Raw genomic sequence first — 21,581 nt, forward strand, 5'->3', positions numbered from 1 at the left:
ATTCTTGCACCTTCTAAGAACATACACAGTTTTAATGTTGATGCAGGTTTTTTTTTTTTTTGTTTTACAAACTCTCTCTCCACCAAAATCATTTAGTAAAGAACAAAAAAGAGAAAATGTTAACATTGAAATTACGATAAAATTTGTAGATACTATCTTCATTTTTAGAGGCTCTATTCTTTTCAAAGAAGAATTAATTCAGGTTTATTGCAACATCAATTTTAGTATTCTTCCAAGTAAAAGTTTCATTAAAAAAAATGCAAATAAAGTACATATTTGTTACACATAACCTAAGTAAAACGAGTTTTTATATAACCGCGCGATGCGCGAATTTATTTACTAGTTTAGTAAATAAAGGCACATTTTGAGACGTTTTGTAAGGCCCACATTCAAGGGCATTCCCACCTGGCCAAAAGCTCATTAATTATTGTGTCTTCAATTTGATAGATAGTCAACTTTTTAGGGAATGGAGAGAAAAAGTCATTGAAAAATTCGGATTTAAGAGAATGGTGTAGATTTTAGTCCCTTTAAAATATTTTTGATCTTAGTAATTGGTAATTCTTTCGTCTTAATTTATTTGTCGTGATTAGTAAAATAGTTATTTTAAATTACTTCTCATTTTCAACTTTATGACAACTTCTTTTTAATTTTACGCTTAATAGTAATTGTTCTTGAAAACTACAAAACACCTCAATTATGGAGATATAACACATAAATAGAGTAAATATTCAATAAAGAGGTATTATATCTTAAAAATAAATAAGCGTAAAACTTCACAAAATTAATATTTTCTTAATGGGTGTGTAAAAATAACGCGACGGATAACTTGAGATGGATACAATGTAGCAGTAACTTTTTGTGGTTGGTATAATTTAGAAGACTTTGGAGCCACATTTAAAATCTATTACTTTATACATGCGCTTGAATTATTATTTAATAATATTCTTATAAGACTATTAAGTTGATTTTGGTAAAGACACCAAACTAATATTATATAAATATTTTGTTATCATACATTTCAATAAAAATTATTATTTTAATTTTTTGAGGTTGGGCCCAGGTTTAGCACGGGCCTCCCGCAATTAGTAAGACTTTTAAGAACGGAAAAGTGACAAAATAGTAGTAGTACTTTTTGGTTGTATCACAAATTACATCTCAACATTTTCTTTTATTTTCTTCTGTGAACTTTATTCTCCATTGTTAAATATGGGTGGTACTTATATTATGTCTGAACAAATTGACTTTTTACACTTTTTTTTTTACATGGTTTATGCATTCGGCGCTTGATTTGAGTATTGTGATTTATTCAACTTATACTTATAGTTGCTGCTGTCTGTATCATTTATATTGTTTTTTGTAAATAGATATTCCATTCTCGTCGCTCCTAAAGTATATTACTGTTTAATATGGAGAAGAAAGCTAATGCAAGCTTTATTAACTTTTGTCCCTCTTTTTCTTTGCATTGACAAAGACGAAAGAAAAGAAAATAAATGAAAAAGTACATATAGAAACTTGTCTGCATAAAGTATTTATATCAGTAATAAATAAATAATATATTTATTCATAGATTAAATTATAATTAATTAATACATATTAACTTTCATTTAGCTAGCCATGATAAATAATACGCTTTGGTATAAACAATCAGTACTAGGAATATTTTACCGAAGATTTTATATATATAAAAAAATTGGTGTCTCATCGGGTGTACTGCAATGAAGCTCAACTAAAGCTCCCTAACAAAAGCGTATCAGCAAATCAACACTCAAGATTTAGACTCAGAAAACTTTAATTAAGGATAAATGAATATTTATCACTCCGTACAACATTTGTTAGTTGGAAACTAAATATATTACTTCACTTGTCATCTTGTAGCATTATTTAAGCCAAAAACGATGTCAATTTTCCTTGTCTTTCCCGCAGGGGCGGACCCACTAGCAAATTTTGGGTGCTCCAGCACCCATTGAACTCAGTCACGGAGTGTATAGTTGTACAGAAAATATAAAGGAAACAGATATAAATAATTAATAGAGCACCCATGAAATGATAATTTTACTTCTCTATTATTATCAAACACCTCCGAACTCAAAATCCTAGATCCGCCACTGCTTTCCCATCATTTTCTCGCCAATCAAAACCAACCCACAGACAAAGGCAATTCATTCTTTGTGTGTCTTTAGTTTGTGTTTGGATGCAATGTGTGTGCAACATATATATTTTTTTTATATTTCCTCTTCAATTTTGCCCACTTAATTTAAAATACAAAAAGAAAATAATAGACACTCTTCTTTTTTATATTCTTTCCCAAATTCCAACTGAATTTTGTCCATATGACCATTTGTATGAACAATGAACAGCTCATAAAATAACCTTCCCCTTTGTCTTTGCTTATATATTACGACTCTACATAAAAGAAAACACCCAGAAAACTCTATAAGAAGCTTCAACTTTCCATTCATTAAAGAAGCCAAAAAATAAAATAAAAAGATGGTGAATTTTCTTCTGGAATTTTTCATACTGTTCTCTGTTCTTGTATTAGTTTCTGGTACTTCAAGAAAGCTCCCAACTTTACCATTTGATGAAGGATACTTACAACTATTTGGCCATGATAATTTTATGGTTCTTGAAGATGGAAAGTCAGTTCAGATTTCTCTAGATGAAAGAACAGGTTGTTTTTTTTTTGTTTTTTTTTGGCTTAATTTATTTTGTACTCTCTTTGTTCGACTTTGTTTGACGTTATTTCTTTTAGAAGCGGAGTCAGAATTTAAAATTTATGCGTTATGAACTTATTATCGAATTTCCTAATATGAATATGAGGTCTATATAAAAATTACCAGGTTCGTCTGAAACTGCTCCTGATTTCTTTATTAGTTCTTTTAAAAAGATTGTCACATTTTTATATTTGCTTAATGAAACTTTTATATTGAGGAATATGTTGTATCATATTTAAGATCACAAGTTTCAAAAGTCCTATAGTTACATAATTGTTATTCAATATTTAAGACTTCAAATTTCAAAATTTTATAATATTTTTTTCTTAAATTTCGTATCGTGTCAAATTATTTCAAACAAATTGAAATAGAGAAGGACTACTTTGTGCTTAACATTTTATTTTAATTTTATCTAAGGAAATTTACTTATTTTGGGAATTAATGGATGAATTTGCAGGAGCTGGATTTGTGTCTCAAGACCTTTACCTTCATGGCTTCTTCAGTGCTTCTATTAAGTTACCTGCAGATTACACTGCTGGAGTGGTTGTTGCATTTTATGTAAGTAAAGCTAATAACCGAATGATTATTTATTTATTTAATAAACACAAAAAAAAAAGGTAAGACTCTTGATGTGTTTTGCATTTCGGTTTTATATTTTCATTTTTATGGTATCTGGTAGGCAGTGTCAAAATCAAGAATTTCGCTAAGAGTGTTTAAAGTTTATTATATATACTCTCTTTGTTTCTCTTACTTTCCGTTGTAGCTTTTTAAAAAACGAATGTCTTTTTCCTTTTTTGACAATTTTTGTATTCCAACTTTTCACATTATATGTTTAAGACGACAAAAATAACTCACATATTGGTACATTCCACATAATTGTAATTTAAGATCACAAGATTCAAAAGTTTTTTTTTTTACTTTCTTAAATTCCGTGTCAAATTAAAATCAGATAAACAAATTGAAATGGAAGAAGCATGTGTAAAAATCATTTTTTTAATACATATACATCGTAAAAGGTGGAGCTACCCTTGTCCACATAGAGTCAATGAATACCACTCCACTAAAAAATTACACCGGTATAAATAGATCAATTTTTTGTTTGTTTATAATTATATATACCTACATGTTGAAACCCCCAGGTGTATCGTATGTTTAAATCTTTAATTTTTTATTTCCTCACTCAAAATTTTGGCTGCATCATTATTCACAGTATAATTTTCTGTATACTCCATATAATTATTTGGTGAATGGTATTCAACTGATCACCATTCACATTATGTGGCTAGAGTGTAGGTTTTAAGTCTCGACAAAGGATGAGGGTTACAGTAAGTTGATTGACAAATAAAAGTAGTTAAAATTATGGAGTAATGTAGATGATTTGTATGGCTAATCTCAATTAGCATAAGATTGTGACTGAATTAATTGATATGGCGTGGGTGGAATGACTGACCTCCTAAATTAACCCAACTCCTCCTTTTTTCCTAATTAACTTTTGATTGTTGCTTTTGGGGCTTTTATTGAAGTTGGATAGACAATTTTTAACTTTAGATTTACCTTTCAGACTGTTTTTTACCACCATATGGAAATTATAACTTCAATTGTGCTATTATGAAGCAAACATTCTCTTTTTAGAACAAATCAGTTTGATTATATTTTTATTTCTTTAATAAGTAATTGGATTATAGTGTTATACTCAGGTACTATCCAGCAAATTCCATTCTTTAAATATTTTCTTTTACTATTTGACTGATGACAGATGTCTAATGGAGACATGTTTGAGAAGAACCATGATGAAATTGACTTTGAGTTCTTGGGAAATATTAGAGCAAAAAACTGGAGGATTCAAACAAATATATATGGAAATGGTAGCACAAATATTGGCAGAGAAGAAAGATATGGACTCTGGTTTGATCCAACTGAAGATTTTCATACATACAGCATCCTCTGGACTGACAGCCAGATCATGTAAGTAACTAATTCCACCATTCTGATTTACTATTCTGGAAAAAAAATTATAACGGTAGTGTCAGGATAAGTTTGCGCGCATCTTGACTAATTTACTGAGTACCTGCTACTTTTCACCATCACAAGTACCCCACAACACTTGGGGAAATAAGGAAAAACCGTCTAATGTATTTTCTTCTCTCTATTTGGATTGAAACGAGTAGCTCTTGCCCATTGGCGGAGCTAGGGTACTAGGGATTTATCCGAATATCTTTCGTCGAAAAAATTACACTGTATATACAAGGTCAATTTTTTTTTTTTATGTATATAGTAGATGTTGAATTTTCTTGACTTCTTCATATGTTTATTTCTTTATATTTTGGATCCTGACTCCGCCACTGCTCTTAGCCTTTTCCACTTCATTAATTACTAGGCCAAACCCTTAACTAGTTGATTTTTCCTGCTTTTGGAGCTTGTTTGGTGATGTCTATTTGTTATGAAGAAAACATGATATCCTTATCAAGAACTTCCTATTAGATGTGTCCTGTCCTTTATTTAGCGTCAGCGGCGGATGCAGCTTCGTAGCTATAGGACTGAATCCAGTTTTTTCAATACGGAACATCAATATATATGTGAAAAATTATAAGATCTTAACAAATTTCATAATTTCAAAAGTACAATACTAAAAATTTTAAAGGTTGGACCCATCAAATTCAAATCTTAGAACCGCCGCTATTCAGTATCTTCTCTGTCCTAAAGGTACTAAAGCCTAGCTTTTCCTTTTAGTTTGCTCAACTTATACTTTAACCCTATACATCTTAATACAGTGACAGAACACCCTCTTACATAACCCTTCCAGCACAAACATAACAAACAAACACCACCTTAAGCTCTATCAATTTTTAATTAATTCTGTTTGTGTTTTTTTTTTTTTAAGCTTAAGGTCCAAGTAGAGGAAAACTCAGAACTTGAACTAGTGTGAAACTTAAAAGCCTATACTAATCCACATGTTTATGTATAAGAGTAATTTCTAGGTAACTAACTATAAAATTTAAGAACCATTTACTAACTAGTTTTTATACACTAGCATGTATTGTGGTGTTTGGTAATCCAACAACTGATTGTATTTTGTTTGCTCTGTGTGTTTCTATGCATTTTCTTGCAGCTTTTATGTAGATAATGTTCCCATAAGAGAGATCAAGAGGACAGAAGCAATGGGTGGGGACTTCCCTTCTAAGCCAATGTCTTTGTATGCTACAATATGGGATGGTTCTAGCTGGGCTACCAATGGGGGCAAATATAAAGTCAATTACAAATATGCCCCTTACGTCGCCAAGTTCTCCGAATTTGTCCTTCATGGATGTGCCGTTGATCCAATTGAATTGTCACCAAAAAGTGACACTGTCCAGAATTCTGCATCCATTCCAACTGGTGTATCCCCTGATCAAAGAACGAAAATGGAGAGCTTCCGAAAGAAATACTTGCAATATTCATACTGTTATGACCGAACTCGATACGAGGTCCCTCTATCTGAATGTGTAATTGATCCCAAGGAAGCTGACCGTCTCCAAGGCTTTGACCCCGTGACCTTTGGTGGCATCCATCGCCATCACAGCAAACGGCACCACCAGAGGCAATCGAGGAGGGAAGACGCGCCCTTTAAATAGAAGGAAGGGTATTGTGGTTTCTCTACATTGAGATGTTGATATTTGTGTCCAGTTTGATTGAGGTTATGGAAATTTTTTCCTGTGAATAGAGCATACAGAAAAGGTAAGGGAGGTAAATGGGATTTCGTACTATATATTTGTCATGATTATGATGGGTATATGTATATCTCATACCTTTAGGGTCCCAGCTTGCTCTTTCGATGTTTATTCTTTGGACTTCTATTATGAATTCAATTTGGTGATGATTTTTTGAACTTCGGTTGATACTCTGAATGATAACATTGTTGTGAATCAAGCTAACTCCATAAGGGCCTATGAGCTAGAAGTGGTGAATGAGACTCATTCAGTTGGGATTATTGGACCGAGTAAAATGTTGAAGTGTTTTATTCCGGATCCAAGCCCAATTAGCAACTAGTTAAAACGGACAAGGGGTTTGAAAGAAGCGTTTTGTGTGTGTTGTGATGCTTTCTGCTTCTCTCATCCCGCTTTCTCTGAATCTAGTTCCTCATATCCTTCTACAATCTATCCTAGTTCTTACCATTAATATTTCTGTATTTTCGTTTGGCCTTTTGCCATTTGAGTTGTTGCATTCACTTTCTGGAATTGTAATTGCACTTTAGTCTTATTAATATAGTTGGGAAAGTGGTAAACGTTGGATGTGAGTTCATTACATTGGTACTTTCATCGATTGTACTCCAATGGCTGCGGTAGTGCTAGATCAATGTAGCGGCAGTAACCCTGAAGGGTGGATTTTTCATCTAGGGCCGAAACTCACCCAAACCCCTTGGAATGCAAACCAAAGGTGCAAATCCCTCCTAAGACACCCTATGAATCTGCTGGAACACCTAAATCACCGATCCGGGATTGTCTAGCCACATATTTGACCGTGATCAACTCTAAATCTTCAAACTAGTTTGGAACTTAAATGTCCGAATCACTCTTGAGTTCCTCGGACTCACTCTTGAGTTCCTCGGACTCGTCCAAACTGTCCATCTAATTCCTAAATCATCCTCCGAAGCTATAGGAACTTTCAAACTTCGATTTCGAATTTGTTTACGCTGAATTTTGATTTGGTCAACTCTTAGTTTATTTTTTCTCCAAACTTCTAGTTTATTTATCTTCTTCTCCGATAGGCATCTGGGCCCCTCGGACCCTTGCCACCCGTCCCCGCAAGCCTACAAGAACTGTTATTTAGGGAATAAGGGTTCTAATACCCAAAATGACCGGATAGATTGGTATAGTAAAGAAATACACTTTCCGTTCACTTTTACTTGTCCACTATACGAATAATTAATTTTCAATTTTACTTGTCCACATACTATTTTTTTCATGTATTACCCTTAACATTAGTTATTTACTTATCAAATCATTTTCCAAGGTTTAAGAATATATACCAATTAATATGGGTATCATAGTAAAATATGCACTTTATTTATTATTTGTTGAAGGGAGTGCAAAGTTTATTGTGGACAAGCAAGTGGACGGAGTGAGTAGTAATTATTTTTGAGAATCAAATGTGGAAAGCAACATATGGGTAGAGAGGGATTTGAATGAGTACAGAGGGAATTCCTCTAAAAGGGTAGCTGAGAATCAGGAAATTCAGGCAGAAAAGAAGCCAAAAGCTGGAATATTAGATCTTTCTTTGGCTTTGCCTAGCAGTAGTCTACAACAATCACTGGGACCATCAAATAACAACACAAGGATTGGCTATTTCAGGTACAATGATACACATTTTATGGGCACCATCTCTCATAATACAAATATTGTTTGGCTATATATTTGACTGGTTTTTCAGTTAGTTTCTTAAGACGAGTTTTCCACTGAATTTTTTTTTTCCACTCACAAAACCTTTAAGTTTCAACCAAATCTATGTCGGAATGCCTACTGAATTTCAGATGTATCTTTCATGCATGTAAAAATTCTGGAAAAAGTAAGTCATAGACTTTTGGTTTTTCATCTTCCGTCTGCTGTAAATTTCTCATTATCTTTTCGAGACAGGCAAAATGAATTAGCACATAAAAATCATGACTGCTGTGTTAGCTGTTTGAGATCAAAACATGACTATAAGTTATATGAGCATGTTATCATAAATGGCTGTGCATCTATTCAACAAATCCAATTCCATGGGTTTTCATCAAGTGAACTCATTTAATATTTCCATATTCTACTATTGTAATAAGAACACAATCAAGATACAACGAATACATGAAAAGTACAATCACATACAAACATGCTGCCAAACAAGGCTAAAAGAGCGGCCAGGTGCACTAGGCTCCAGCTAAGCGCGGGATCCGGGGAAGGACCGGAGCACAAGGGTCTATTGTAAGCAGCCAATAGACCCTTGTATAGTTTATTCAAAATACAACTTATGAAGATACAAGAGCTCAAGAAAAAGCAGAATGACATGTTGATAGGGGTATTACAAAATCATCAGTCTTTCTTATAAGTCTGAATGCCTGTGAGGACGGTCTGAATGACAGTCATATTGACCGTGAAAACAACAGCAAGGAACACGAGGAAACTCCACGGACCACTAAAGTACCTTTGCTTAAATTCAGCATAGGCAACTCTTAGAGCGAGCCTTTTACTTTTGCAGTAGGTAGAAACCTGTTGTTTGGCATACCTAAACGCTTGTGGATTAGGCTCAACATGTGCTGTTATATATCTGAAGAAGTTAATAACCACTGCTTGTTCATCGGCAACTTTGAGGTTGATCTGGAGTATTCCCCTGGCTCGCAGCTCCTTAACATCTTCCTCTCCATTAATAAACATACCCATGAAACTCAAGAAAGATGAGATCCCTGAGGTTTTATATCGTGAACTGCACGAATATTCGTAAGCAACTAGGTTAGAAAACAGGGTCATAGTATTTTCGTCGATAGTTAGTCGAGGAAAGAACAGCTTCCCTGATAACATAGATGATTTAAAATGGATATCTGGTAGGGTATCAACAAATGTATAGATAAATGTATGGATCCCCGGTGTTAAATTTACATGAACATCAATAGGAAGACCCATTGCAGGACTGCAGCGAATGCCCACTTTCTTCAACTCTGTGACTGAGAAAGGTGGACAAATAGCAAGATGATCTTCTGCTCCTCCTTCTCCTTCTTCGTCATCGTTAAATAAATGACCAATCCATAGGCTTCTACAATATTGAAGAAGATGTGTAGGAACCTCCGGCTGATATCGAGAGCGAGGAGCTTGGCGGTGTTTCACGCACCGGAATATATATTCAATAATTGTAGGAGTTGAATAAGAAGGGGATATCCTTACGAACGGCATTTGGATGAAGAATTTGTTTAAAAGACCCCAAGAAAATAACTCTTCACATCTAAATGCGTGTGCTAACATAGTTAGAACTTGAAAAGGCAATTGATTTTCAAACAATAAAAGGTCACGACGAACCACATCTCTATCATGCTCCTTCATATAAAATTTTCTAGCGTTTGGACTCTGGTCGATGATGAATTTAACAATAAAGCAGCCGTCGAGGAACATCATCAGACACCACTCATGATCTTCCCAGCGTTGGAAACTGCAAGAGTAACAATTCCGAGCTCTGAGTAACTCTTGTTCCACACTTGCATACACTTGTTCAATGGTTACCTGGTTTTTGACACTTTTTGATAATTCCCTCAATGATTTCCGCTTGAAATACTCCATGGGTTGAACATGAGGTTTTTCATAGTGGATCGGACCGATGGAAACCATAAGGGGCCAGTAGTACTTGGCATAATCTTCCTTACTATAATCTTCCCTACTAGTATTCTCGACCAGTGCAGGGGGAATTGTTTGTATTTTGTGCGTCTCTTCATCACTTGACGGAGGGCCAGGTATATCAATTTTAGCATGTAACCAATCGGCCACTTCAGCTGCTCTACTGTTTATGTCATCATCCGGAAGAATATGTTGTAGCGTTGTACGTAACGGAGGGACGGCTAACTCAATTACTGGCAACGAAGGGATGCCTGACTGAATTTCTGGCATTTGAGATAATATAAATATATATTTATATATGTGTGTGTATTCAAAGAGGCGATAAGATCAGCTGTACCATCCATGCAACTATATATATATACAAAGAACGCAAGTTAAGAATAATAATCTTGCACTTTAATTAGTTTCTGCAAAAGCTATAAGTTCTTATACTGTAACCTGAGTTTAGGTCAACTCTGGTATTTTTTTGCTTTATTCTCAACTTGACACACTAACAAAGGCAGATTCTAGTATTCTATTCTTCCTAACTGTTAATATCATTTTAAAGTGCTGGATTTAAAACTAAAATCATCCTTAAAACTGCAAATTTGAATGTCACGTGTGAAATCCTTTTATTTTTTATTTCTTTTAATAACCGTGGTGTCCAGGTCAGCTTGCACGCACTTCAACTGACTCCACGGAACGTGTGAAATCTATGTCAATGTTTGTTTATAGACCAAAGCTTCTCTGAAATGCAGCTGTTGACACCCAATTTTGACCCTCCACAGTTTAAATTATTTAGTTGAGTTTTTTGAATTTCAAACAGAGTGAAATACGTATTTATAAAAGTCAAAAATATTTTCTTAACTAGTTTTTGAGTTATTTTGCCATTTCATTTTAAAGTATTATTATGTTCAAAATAAGTGTTTTAACTTAGTACTTATTTCAAATTGTCAATTTAAAGCCATTTACGACTTAATTACTACAATTAGTTTATTTTTCGCAAGTAAATATTTTACTTTGTTAAGTCAAGAAGCTTAATTAGTTAATGAATAATTAATTCATCTCATTTGGCTTTAATTTTAGGGGAAAGGACATAATTGGCCGGTCGGGTGAAACTAATTCCACCTGCTGACCACAATTCTTCTAAACCCAAATTATACCCACTAAACTAATCTCATCCATTAGCCAAAACTTAAATAAGACAATTTTCAAATAAAAACCCAAACACAAAAGTGTTTGAGGCGATCTTTATATATAATATGTGTCAGTTGTGTATAAAATATGTATCAGTACCTATCTGCAATGTATAGAAACTGTATAAAATATGAATCACTAAGGTATGTATCATTTTTGTATATAATATGTATCATTTGTGTATATAATGTGTATCAGTACAGTGCAACTGCCATGTATAGAATAGAAAATTGTATCATTTTTGTATGTAATATGTATCATTTTTTGTATAGAAAGTGTATATATAATTCCAGCATGTGTATATAAACTGTATCAGTCTTGCATAGAAAGTGTACCATATGTATAAAAAATGTATTACAGAAACCGTATCATTGTGGTATATAATATGTATCACTATTGTATATGTTAAAAATAAATATCATATCATTATTGTATAATATGTGTATAATAAATGTATAATTAACGTATAATTTATGTATGATTAATTCCAGCATATGTATATAAACTGTATAATTCTTGTATATAAAGTGTATATATAATTCACCATATGTAATATGCTGTAGCAGCCCTTTTAGTGGCGACGTTTTTGTGGCGACTAAAACGTCTTTTTTTTTTAAGCGCTCGGGCTGTTGGGCCGGCCAGCCTTGTTATTATTTTGGGCCGACCGGCCATTTTTTGGCATTAATTTGGGCCGACCGGACACCTAGTGGAATTAACTCCAAGCAGTGATTAAATGTGAGATTAGTTTGGCTGAGTGGACACACAGTGTCCTTTTCCCTTAATTTTAAGGGAATGGTTATGATTGCTATGCAAAAGGCTGTATTTTGGCCAACTCTTTAGACTACATTTCCAGCTCTAAACATCAGCCCAAAACCAATATGACCAGCCCAATACTCACAATAGACCCGGCCCATTACCTTTATTCCTTCCAGATCCCTCAGTTACTGTCATTTTTCCAGCAACCAAACAAGCACCAAAATTCCTAATCCCCTAAGAACCCCATATTCATTAAAGAAACGACGGTTCAGACCCCCCAAAATCTCTGAATTCTTGAATTACACAACTTCTATGTTGAATTTTCGGGATAGTTCAAAATTTTAATCTCTGGTTTTTCTTTGCGCTTGAGCTTTGTTGGTGAAAGGCAAGCATTCTCGCTCTCGTCGCTGCACAACAGAAAGTAATTTTCTTCCTTGTTTTTATATTTTCTTAGCTCTGTTTATTTCCAGTCTAATGTAGGTTAGTTCAAATTTTGTCTAGTTAGATGAGCATTTTCTCAGTTCTGTTTGTTTTCGTTTTTAATATGGTCTTTCGTTTGTTTTGCTCTTAGTTCTGATATTAATCTGATATGATTAAGTCTTCGTCAGTTTAGTAACATCTTTATCTTCTTTTTGAGTATGCGTGATTTTGTATGAACTACGTTTTAATACGAGGATATTCTTTTGAGTCTGCCTTAACATAGTTTGTCTTTTAAACTAGTTTAGAGAAAATGATAGTCAAAAACAAATATGATGAATGTAACTTGTGCTCATATTTCAACTCACTTCAAAGTATTAGCCGCTATATTTGTCCAGATTTTCCCTCAAAATTAATTACTTCTTTCAAATTCCAGTTTTCTTCTTGTTCTTGTTAATTTTTACAAAACTGAATTTTTAAGATAAAGGGGAGTTCCTCATGATTTTAGTTCTGTTTGATGTAATGTAGAATTATTTTGCTAGTTTTTGTTTTCCATCCATTTAAATTCAGAATCAGTATGACTTAGTTAATTTAATATCATGATTGTTCTAGATTTGTTGGTTGTCTCCATGCATGAAGGAGTTTGTTGATGGTTTGGTCGTCGAATTACTGATACGCCAATCAATACGTAATTGTTTGAAATACCTTTCTTTGAGTTTAGCTTCTGTTTGAATGTTAATGAATCCACTTTTACCAATTTAGTCTCATATAAATCAATGTAAAAAATAACTGGTTGAATATATGTGTCAAGAAGGAGGGTATTTTCAGCCTGCTCTAGCTATGGAATTTGGTCTAGTTTTCTTCCTAAATTGCTGGTTTCTCTTATGTGTGTTAATTGTTTAAGTGGTGACCTGATAATTGCCATACACCCATTTAGTGAGAGTACCGACTCCTTCCTGCAGTAACTTTTCTTCTCTTTATTTTAATTCTCATGGCGGTGAAAGTGTCGTTAGCTCTCGTTGTTTGTTTAAGCCAAATATCAGTACGTTATGTTTAGACTTCAATTTGAGTTTTCTGCAACCAGCAGCTAAATGGATTTATTAAAACCAAGATGTAATATTCTCTCAAAATCTCTTTTGAGCTAGAATTTTTTCTCTGTTGTCTCGGTCAAATGTTTTAAATAAGCAGCTAATGTTTCATGAAAGCATGTTGAATCTATATGATTTTCTTCAAACCTTCAAACACATGCTTTGATAATTTAATTAAGAGCTTTCAAGCTTAGACTTTTAGACACTTGATACTCCCTGAAGTTTGCTGTTTGATAAATTTGAAATCAGAATGTTGGTCTTTTCTTTCATATCGACTGTTGCCTCTGTGAATGTATTTAATCCAGCCATAGGTCCTCTTTCTCTTCACTGTTAGTTCTCTAGGAAATCAAGTTTAGAAGACTATAAGTTAGTTAAGGAGGAAAATGCTCCCTTGTTTAAAACACTGGATAACATTAGTGGAAACATATATCATGATTTGTTCTATGTGTGTAGTCTGTTTAAGGGTATTACAACACCTTCCATTCGTGAAATATGCCATGCATTAATTGGTTTCTGAAGTATATAGTATGTGAAATGTTAGTTTCTTTTTTAGACGTTAAATTTGTTTGAGTTTGGTCATGTTGTCTTTTCTAAACTATGCCTTTGTCTGCTCATAGTTTAGTTTGAGAGTATTATTTCATATTGTATTACGTTTGCATCAAATGATTATTTTAAGTAGGTTCGAATATTGTGCTTAACAGTATGTTGTTGTTATGTTTGGGAGTTACTTGAAGATCTATTTGAGTGGTCAACTTTATTGCCAAGCTAATGAAACCATAGTACATTTGGTTCCCTATATTTCACTCGTCTAGTTTTGAGAACTTCATTTTTGGTATTTTTGGTACTGTATGCTTGAAATGCCCGTTAGTATATTATACTAGTGAATTTATCCGAGTTTCGCTCAGTTATGAATAAAATTAAAGAATTTAATAATATTTACTTTATATACGTATGTAAATTAAATTCTATAAACTACTCCATCTGATATCAATTTTTTATCCAGTTAGCTACACAAAATTTCCAAATATATACATACAAAAATTAGTTATATAGATTATAATTACTTATTTTAATGAAAGGAGTATGTAGTGGCAGTGGTAAAGAAGACAATATAGATCTTTAATTTGTTCTTCCATCTTCTTCCCGTATACAAAATAAAAATAATTCTTTACTCTTTTTAAGTACATACCTTTCATATGTACAAAGTAAAAGTAAAAATTTAGGGTGGATGGGTGATGTAGTTAATGGAATAAGAGGTTATATTTTGAAACTGCAATTTATTGTATTAAGCTGCAAATATTATTTTTCGTTTTAATTTCCTCTATTTTATAGGAGTGCTTAATTATCCATGCATACAATGATTTTTTTAATAAAGACTTTTGAGCTTTCACGTTATGTGTTATTACTACATCTGTTTACTATGATCTTTTATACATTAAATAAACATTTTTAGGAGTTATAAAAACGAAACACACAAGATTTATGGATAGCAATTAAGAGTAGAAGTTACGTTTATCAATTACACTCTTAAATTTTGATAAACATCTCGTTTGAAAAAATAACTTTTTTTAATACAACCAAATACAAAAAAATCTACCGAATGGAGTGAATAATCTTCTTTATGCTAGTCACAGGGTGAAAGAAATAATTTTTCAGCATTATAAGAACTCTCTCAATAAAAATTAAAATATGTTGTTTCTATTAATTAGCATTTCAATTTTTTCATCATGTAGCAAAAAAAAAATAAAAAAATAGTAGGCGCAAATCTTCCATAATAAAAAATAACACAAGAACCAACTACAACTAAACTCAATGAAATACGTGTATGTGTGTGTATATATAAGAAGAGAAAAGAATAACCGAAGGTCTCATTAATATCAGGTTTCTCTTTCCCAGCCTTTTGATTTGCCTTTCCTGTCCTCTCGTCCCATTATGTTTGCAAAATACAACTTTAAGAAAAAGGAGGAAGCAGCGAGGTCTAACTAAAAGAATTTAAAAAGTGTCTTTTAAGTTCTTCAATAGAGTACATAAATGGAGAAAATAAGGAAGGGAGGGGAAGCCAAAGTGAGAAAATTATTGTAATAATAATTTTATTATAGACTTTGCACCATCTTCTTTTGAATTTGCTCAATTCTTTTATACTTTTCTATCTTCCTCTCAGCTTTCTTCTTCGTCCCTACAAGCACAAAAGAGGAATACACTTATAAGAACTTGTTACTTACTCTGAAACACTTTGATATCAGATTTTGTATCTTTAAAGTGACCCAAAAAAAAAAAAAGAGATTTTTTTTTTTACAATTTAAGTAATCATACCTTGGTAGATAATTTGGCACTATGGTTTTGTTGGTTGTGATAGGCTGTAAAAGCACAAAACAGCTCTTCATAAATAGAAAATAAACAAATTTTGTTGAGTATATGAGATCGAAGGCATCTGCTTTTTTAGTCTTAATTTATGTGACACTTTTCGCTTTTTGAGTCTTAGTCCATGTATTTCTATCAACATTTTAATATGTATTTTTTCATCGTATTGAGTATTAGCATGAGAAGAAGTGTAACTTGTAATATCTTTCGTATAGTTTTTGAGTATATAAATTTTAATTTCAAATATTGAATTAATCTAGTACAAGTTAGCTTCAAAGTCAAATTGGATTTTGGAAAACAAAAAAATGCCACACAAACATTTTAAACTTTGTGAACTTCTATCAACATTTAATATGTATTTTTTTTTCAAATATGAAAGAAATGCTACTTGTAGTACTTTCCGTCTAATTTTTGAGTTAAAACAATACAATGTAGCTACAAAGATTAATAAAATTGACTCTCGAAAAAATAAAAGATACCACATAAATTAGAACGGAAGGAGTATAATTTAGAAAATTAAAAGAAACATTCCTACCCTTGGATTCTTTGTAGCTTTGCCAACCATGAGTCTTATCTGTGAAAGCAACTATATGATGCGTTGATTAACCTTTTCTTCGTTTTCGTTCTCACCCTTACGTATGCTAGAATGATAAAAGCTTCACCTAATAGGGATTATTATAAGTAAATGGAAAATGTTTAGGGACCCTTAATTAGTGGGGAATAGGGAGAGAATCAGTTATATGAAACATTAGAACAGAATAATAAATAGGAATAAAATCCGTTCATGAATGGGTGAAACGTAGGAGTTATAATTATTAGATTTTAATGACATTAATTCTTATAATTGGATTAAATAGAGAAATATCTTAGAAGAAAAGGTGAAAAAATGGAGGAATAAGGAAGAAAAGGGCCAAAAAAAAAAGAAAAAAAAGATAAATGTCATCCTGGCTTTAGAAGCATGTCAAATCACCTCCCTTATGCCTAATTTTATATCATATAAAGATTAGCCAAGTTTAGTTTAACATCAATCTCTCCTTTTCTCTTGCTAATCCTGTTTTCCTTTATTTTTTTGATGTATGACCATCGAGTCCAACTGGACTTAACTTCCGCTGCATTGTGTGTTGGGCCTGAGGCCTAACATGATTATCTCATCGAGTCGACCTCAGCAGCCCAATAACATTAATAGCAGCAGCAGATTGGAAAAGCCGAGAATGGGGCGAAGCCCACTTAGCTAAAATTCTTCCTTCACTTTATTTCATTTCTTTATGTTATTTGTGTTGTAAAAAATGACTAACACTTTACTTTGTTTTACTTTTCTTAACCGAGTTGAATCCCCGGGCAGGAATGTGTGAACATAGTCGCTAAAATGTTTGAATGATTTTTCTTTATCACTCGCAATACTTCATAAGTTAGTTAAGCAAATCGCCCTTCTACTTCTTTTTGTTTTCCTCTAGAGAAAGTAAACAAAGCAAGGAAAGTCATCTAATCCATATTTAGGCAAATGAGTTTTCAGAAATGTGAATTGGCTATTTTTCATACCTGAATGAAGGGATTAATCTAATGAAGAGTGCACTCTTTTTTCTATTAAAAATGGGATTTTCAGAAAGAAATAGTTCATACATTTTGGTTAAGATAAATTTTAGCACCTTCTTTTCAAAAGGTTGCATTTTTCTCAAATGTGGTCCAAAACGATTTTTTCAAATATGTAGAAGTAAATTTGCTTTAAATAATAAAGCTCGAGTACTTGTCAAATGACTTAGGAGGTTTTCTCTTTGGTTATAATTTCCTTGATTAATGGATTAAGAAGTTGAATTATACATATAATTCAAAATCTGAATGATGATGCACATTTGAGAGAGTTAATTTCTTTGTAATTGGCCAAATTATGAGTTAATTCACTTGTTGAGTTAATGACTTAATTAAAGTGCTAAAAATGATTCTCAAAAGTAAAACACCCCCTTAAAGCTCATTTCCTAAAATAGAATATACTTTCTTTTTCTAATTAATTAACCATGAATATGCCTCTTTCAAATCTTGTGCATATAACTCCCTTAAACACATTTTACAAAATAAGTTGTACAAATTTTTAGCCATAAAATGTTAGATCCGTAGGTAAACCGCATTGGGCGGATCCTTAATATCGAGGTGTTTAAAACCTTCCTTGGGGGATCATCAGAACTCTTACTTGTTCTCTGAATTTTATTTAAAAAATTTCAATAATTAATCATTAAATTGGTTTCCTAATTCTCATTCAATAAATTAGGTGGTGACTCTATTTGTTCATGATATGAGCCAAAGTTATGAGAACTTTTTATGCGCGAGCGTAAAAGAGGACCGTAACAGAGCTAGATTCAATCAAAGGATCTTCCTTAATAACCAATTATCATAATTCATAAAAAAAAACGTCATCTTTATAATTTACTCATTTATTCATTTCCTTTCTTAATTTTATTAAACAAAGAGACCGGAGAGAATGGAATAACGAATGAAATGAAATGTCGAGCATACATTATCAATTGTTTCGTAAATCAATACTGAACGAAACTGCAGGGATCACTCCGTACTCATCAATTCACAGCAAATTAACGCTGAGATGAAACAATATAACTAACCTGTTAGGACTCACTTTTAATGATGACAACTCTCACTAATTACTTATTGTGCAGGCAAAAAGGAAAGAAGATAGTCGAGGTTCTCAATCTTAAGTGATTGAAACACAAAAGAAAAAGAAGCAAATTGGAGATCTCAATTCAATGGTGTGATATTCGCAAAACAGTCAGCAACGGTAACAAGAAGAGTCATTAAAGCTTCACCATCACTCAGTTTCCTTCCACTTAGTGAACTCTTCAAATGGAGGAAAAGGTGAGGTAGTAACACGCAAGGTTATCCAACTATGGCTAATAATTTTCCAAGGTCATATTTTTTTTTTAGTAGGGATAAGGGATTGTTATCTTCCTGAACTTTGGCTAAAGTTGCTATGATACACTTTATCTTTTCAGGGGGTCCTATTACCCTCCTAAACTTTTTAAAAACAGAATAATTATCAATGTAAGTGCTGACGTGGCAAGGACAGTGTATTTTACTCTCTTTGAGAGAGTGAGAAGCATAAAATCGGACACGTGTCATTTTTTAATTAGGTACGTCACCTTTAATTACACCTAATTAATTATCGTTAAAGCTTAAAGATTTTTTCAAACTTTTTTTTTTAAATGTGGAAAACTGATTTTTTTCTATATGTGAAAAAAAAATCCCCGTTTTCCAGATTTAATTGAAAAAAACGGGTTTTCCACATTTTACAAAAATAATTATTTTTTCCAAATTTTTATAAAAATTCAATTTTTTTACATTTTGACAAGGAAAAAAAAAAACTTTTTCCAGATTTTTTTTTTAAATAATCTAGATTTTATTTGAAAAATAAAAGTGTCCTAAAAAATGAAATCATATGAAAATCTATATTTTTAAGACATTGTTTTTTAGAAAAAATCCAGTTTTCCATAATTTAAAAAAATCCATGTTTTCAGATTCATTTAAAAAAAAAAAACGGGTTTTAAAAAAATCAATTTTCCAGATTTTTTTTAAATATCCATTTTCATCTTTTAAAGAAAATTTAATTTTTCATTTTTTTAAAATTGCCACGTAAGCAAAAAGAATTAAAAAAATAGAACACAAATAAATATACATGTGGCAAGGAGAATATATGTCACTCTCAGCATAAGAGAGTAGGTATCCAATTTCAGGGTGGGAACTATTCCGTTTTTAAAAAAGTCCAGGGGGTAATAGGACCCCTGAAAAGGTAAGGTGTGTCGTAGCAACTGCTGCCAAAGTTCAGGGAGTAATAGTGTCTTCCCTTTTTCGTAGCAACAAGGTCACCCAACTTTTTCTATATCACTTCAAAAGTCACCCAATTAATATTTGGCCAACAAAATATGATATGATATTTAATTTAGTTCACATGGACTTTTTTTTTCTCAGTCCACATGGCATCCAAACCCATAACCCTTGTTAACCTTATTCTTTCTTAATTAAAATAGAGTTTCACTCTCGAGAAAAAAAAAATTGGCCTATTATTTTATTAAAATCATGCTGCCAAACAAAACAGCCCGTTGCACTAAGCTCCCGCTGAGCGTGCGTGGAGTCCTGAGAAGGGCCGGACCACAAGGGTTTATTGCACGCAGTGGCGGAACCACTCATGGCGAAGGGTGGTCATCTGCACACCCGTGGCTGAAAAATGGTACTAGTATATGGATTAAATATTATAGTTAACTGGATATAAATTAAATTTTAAACACCCTTAAAATAATTGAGATAAATAGCTTAGAGGTAAAGGGTATTCAATTTTACCTAAAAGTCACGGTTTAAAGCTTGCGTTAAATGCTGGTCATTTTCTTCTTTAAAAGAAAACATACAAACAATGTCTGAAGCTACTTGATTGATTTGAATTTGCACTTATTTTCTTCCGTGCTCCGACTAAATTTATTTGTATTTGAGTTATGATTTGCATTTGGTTTATTTCTATGTTGGTTTGGAGTTACGTTGGACTCATTTGTTGAAGCTCATTTATTCTTTCTTCTTTCCTTCCTATTTTCTAGAAAAGAAGAAGACGTATTGTTAAAAAGAAGACAACGAGATCTAATAGCAAGTTAGCAACCACTTATTTTGTTCTCTTTTCTTTTTCTAATTGCTTCTGTGAACATTTTAATTATGCAAGTTTGTTCTTTTTCTTTCTTTTTTTTATTCAAAGAAAATTAATTAGTCGTTATCTCTCGCTTTGTAACATTTTCGGAATGCTCCTTGTTGTTCTCCACTTGTGGGATTACGTACACTGGGTATGTTGTTTGTTGTTGCTGTGATTTGATATTGTAATCACCGTAAAAGTTTTCTGGCAATGAAATTTATCAAAAATAACTTGCGAAATCAAATGGACCGTAAATTTTAGGCGGGTGTGTGGTGATGATATATACTCATCAATATTTGAACAACTTTACCAATATTTCTGGCTCCGCCACTGATTGCACGTAGCCAATAGACCCTTGTATTGTTTATTCAAAATACAACATATGAAGATACAAGAGCTCAAGAAAAAGCAGAACGACATGTTGATAGGGGTACTACATAATCGTCAGTCTTTTTTTAAGTCATAATGCCTGTGAGGACGGTCTGAATTACAGTCATACTGATCGTGAAAACTACAGCAAGGAACACGAGGAAACTCCACGGACCACTGAAGTACCTTTGCTATAATTCAGCATAGGCAACTGTTAGAGGGAGCCTTTTACTTTTGCTGTGAGTACAAATCTGTTGTTTGGCATACCTAAGAGCTTGAGGATTGGGCTCAATATGTGCTGTTATATATCTGAAGAAGTTAATAACCACTGCTTGTTCATCGGCAACTTTGAGGTTGATCTGGAGTATTCCTCTGGCTCGCAGCTCCTTAACATCTTCCTCTCCATTAATGAACATACTAATGAAACTCAAGAAAGATGAGATCCCTGAGGTTTTATATTGTGGGCTGCACGAATATTCGTAAGCAACTAGGTTAGAAAACAGGGTCCTAGTATTTTCGTCGACAGTTAGTCGAGGAAGGAACAACTTCCCTGATAACATAGAACAACAACATATCCAGTGAATTCCACGATGTGGGTTCTGGGGAGGATAGAGTGTACGCAGACCATACCCCGACCTTAGGTAGGGAGGCTGTCCCGTGATAACATAGATGATTTAAAATGGATTTCTGATAGGGT

At 32.9% G+C, this 21,581-nt stretch overlaps 2 protein-coding genes across 2 annotated transcripts; one reads left to right on the top strand and one right to left on the bottom strand.

Moving 5' to 3' along the window:
- The first annotated feature begins 2,265 nt into the window (after window positions 1–2,265).
- Window positions 2,266–6,617, top strand: LOC132613826 (probable xyloglucan endotransglucosylase/hydrolase protein 28). Its single transcript, XM_060328089.1, has 4 exons — window positions 2,266–2,668; window positions 3,169–3,269; window positions 4,468–4,676; window positions 5,821–6,617. The coding sequence occupies exons 1-4, from the start codon at window positions 2,488–2,490 to the stop codon at window positions 6,320–6,322; spliced, it is 993 nt and encodes a 330-aa protein (XP_060184072.1). The 5' UTR covers window positions 2,266–2,487; the 3' UTR covers window positions 6,323–6,617.
- Window positions 6,618–8,752: 2,135 nt separating this feature from the next.
- LOC132613318 (UPF0481 protein At3g47200-like) lies at window positions 8,753–10,312 on the bottom strand. Its single transcript, XM_060327337.1, has one exon. The coding sequence runs from the start codon at window positions 10,310–10,312 to the stop codon at window positions 8,753–8,755; it is 1,560 nt and encodes a 519-aa protein (XP_060183320.1).
- Window positions 10,313–21,581: the final 11,269 nt, after the last annotated feature.

The sequence above is a fragment of the Lycium barbarum genome, chromosome 10 (assembly GCF_019175385.1).
Source record: "Lycium barbarum isolate Lr01 chromosome 10, ASM1917538v2, whole genome shotgun sequence".
NCBI classification, from domain to species: domain Eukaryota; kingdom Viridiplantae; phylum Streptophyta; class Magnoliopsida; order Solanales; family Solanaceae; genus Lycium; species Lycium barbarum.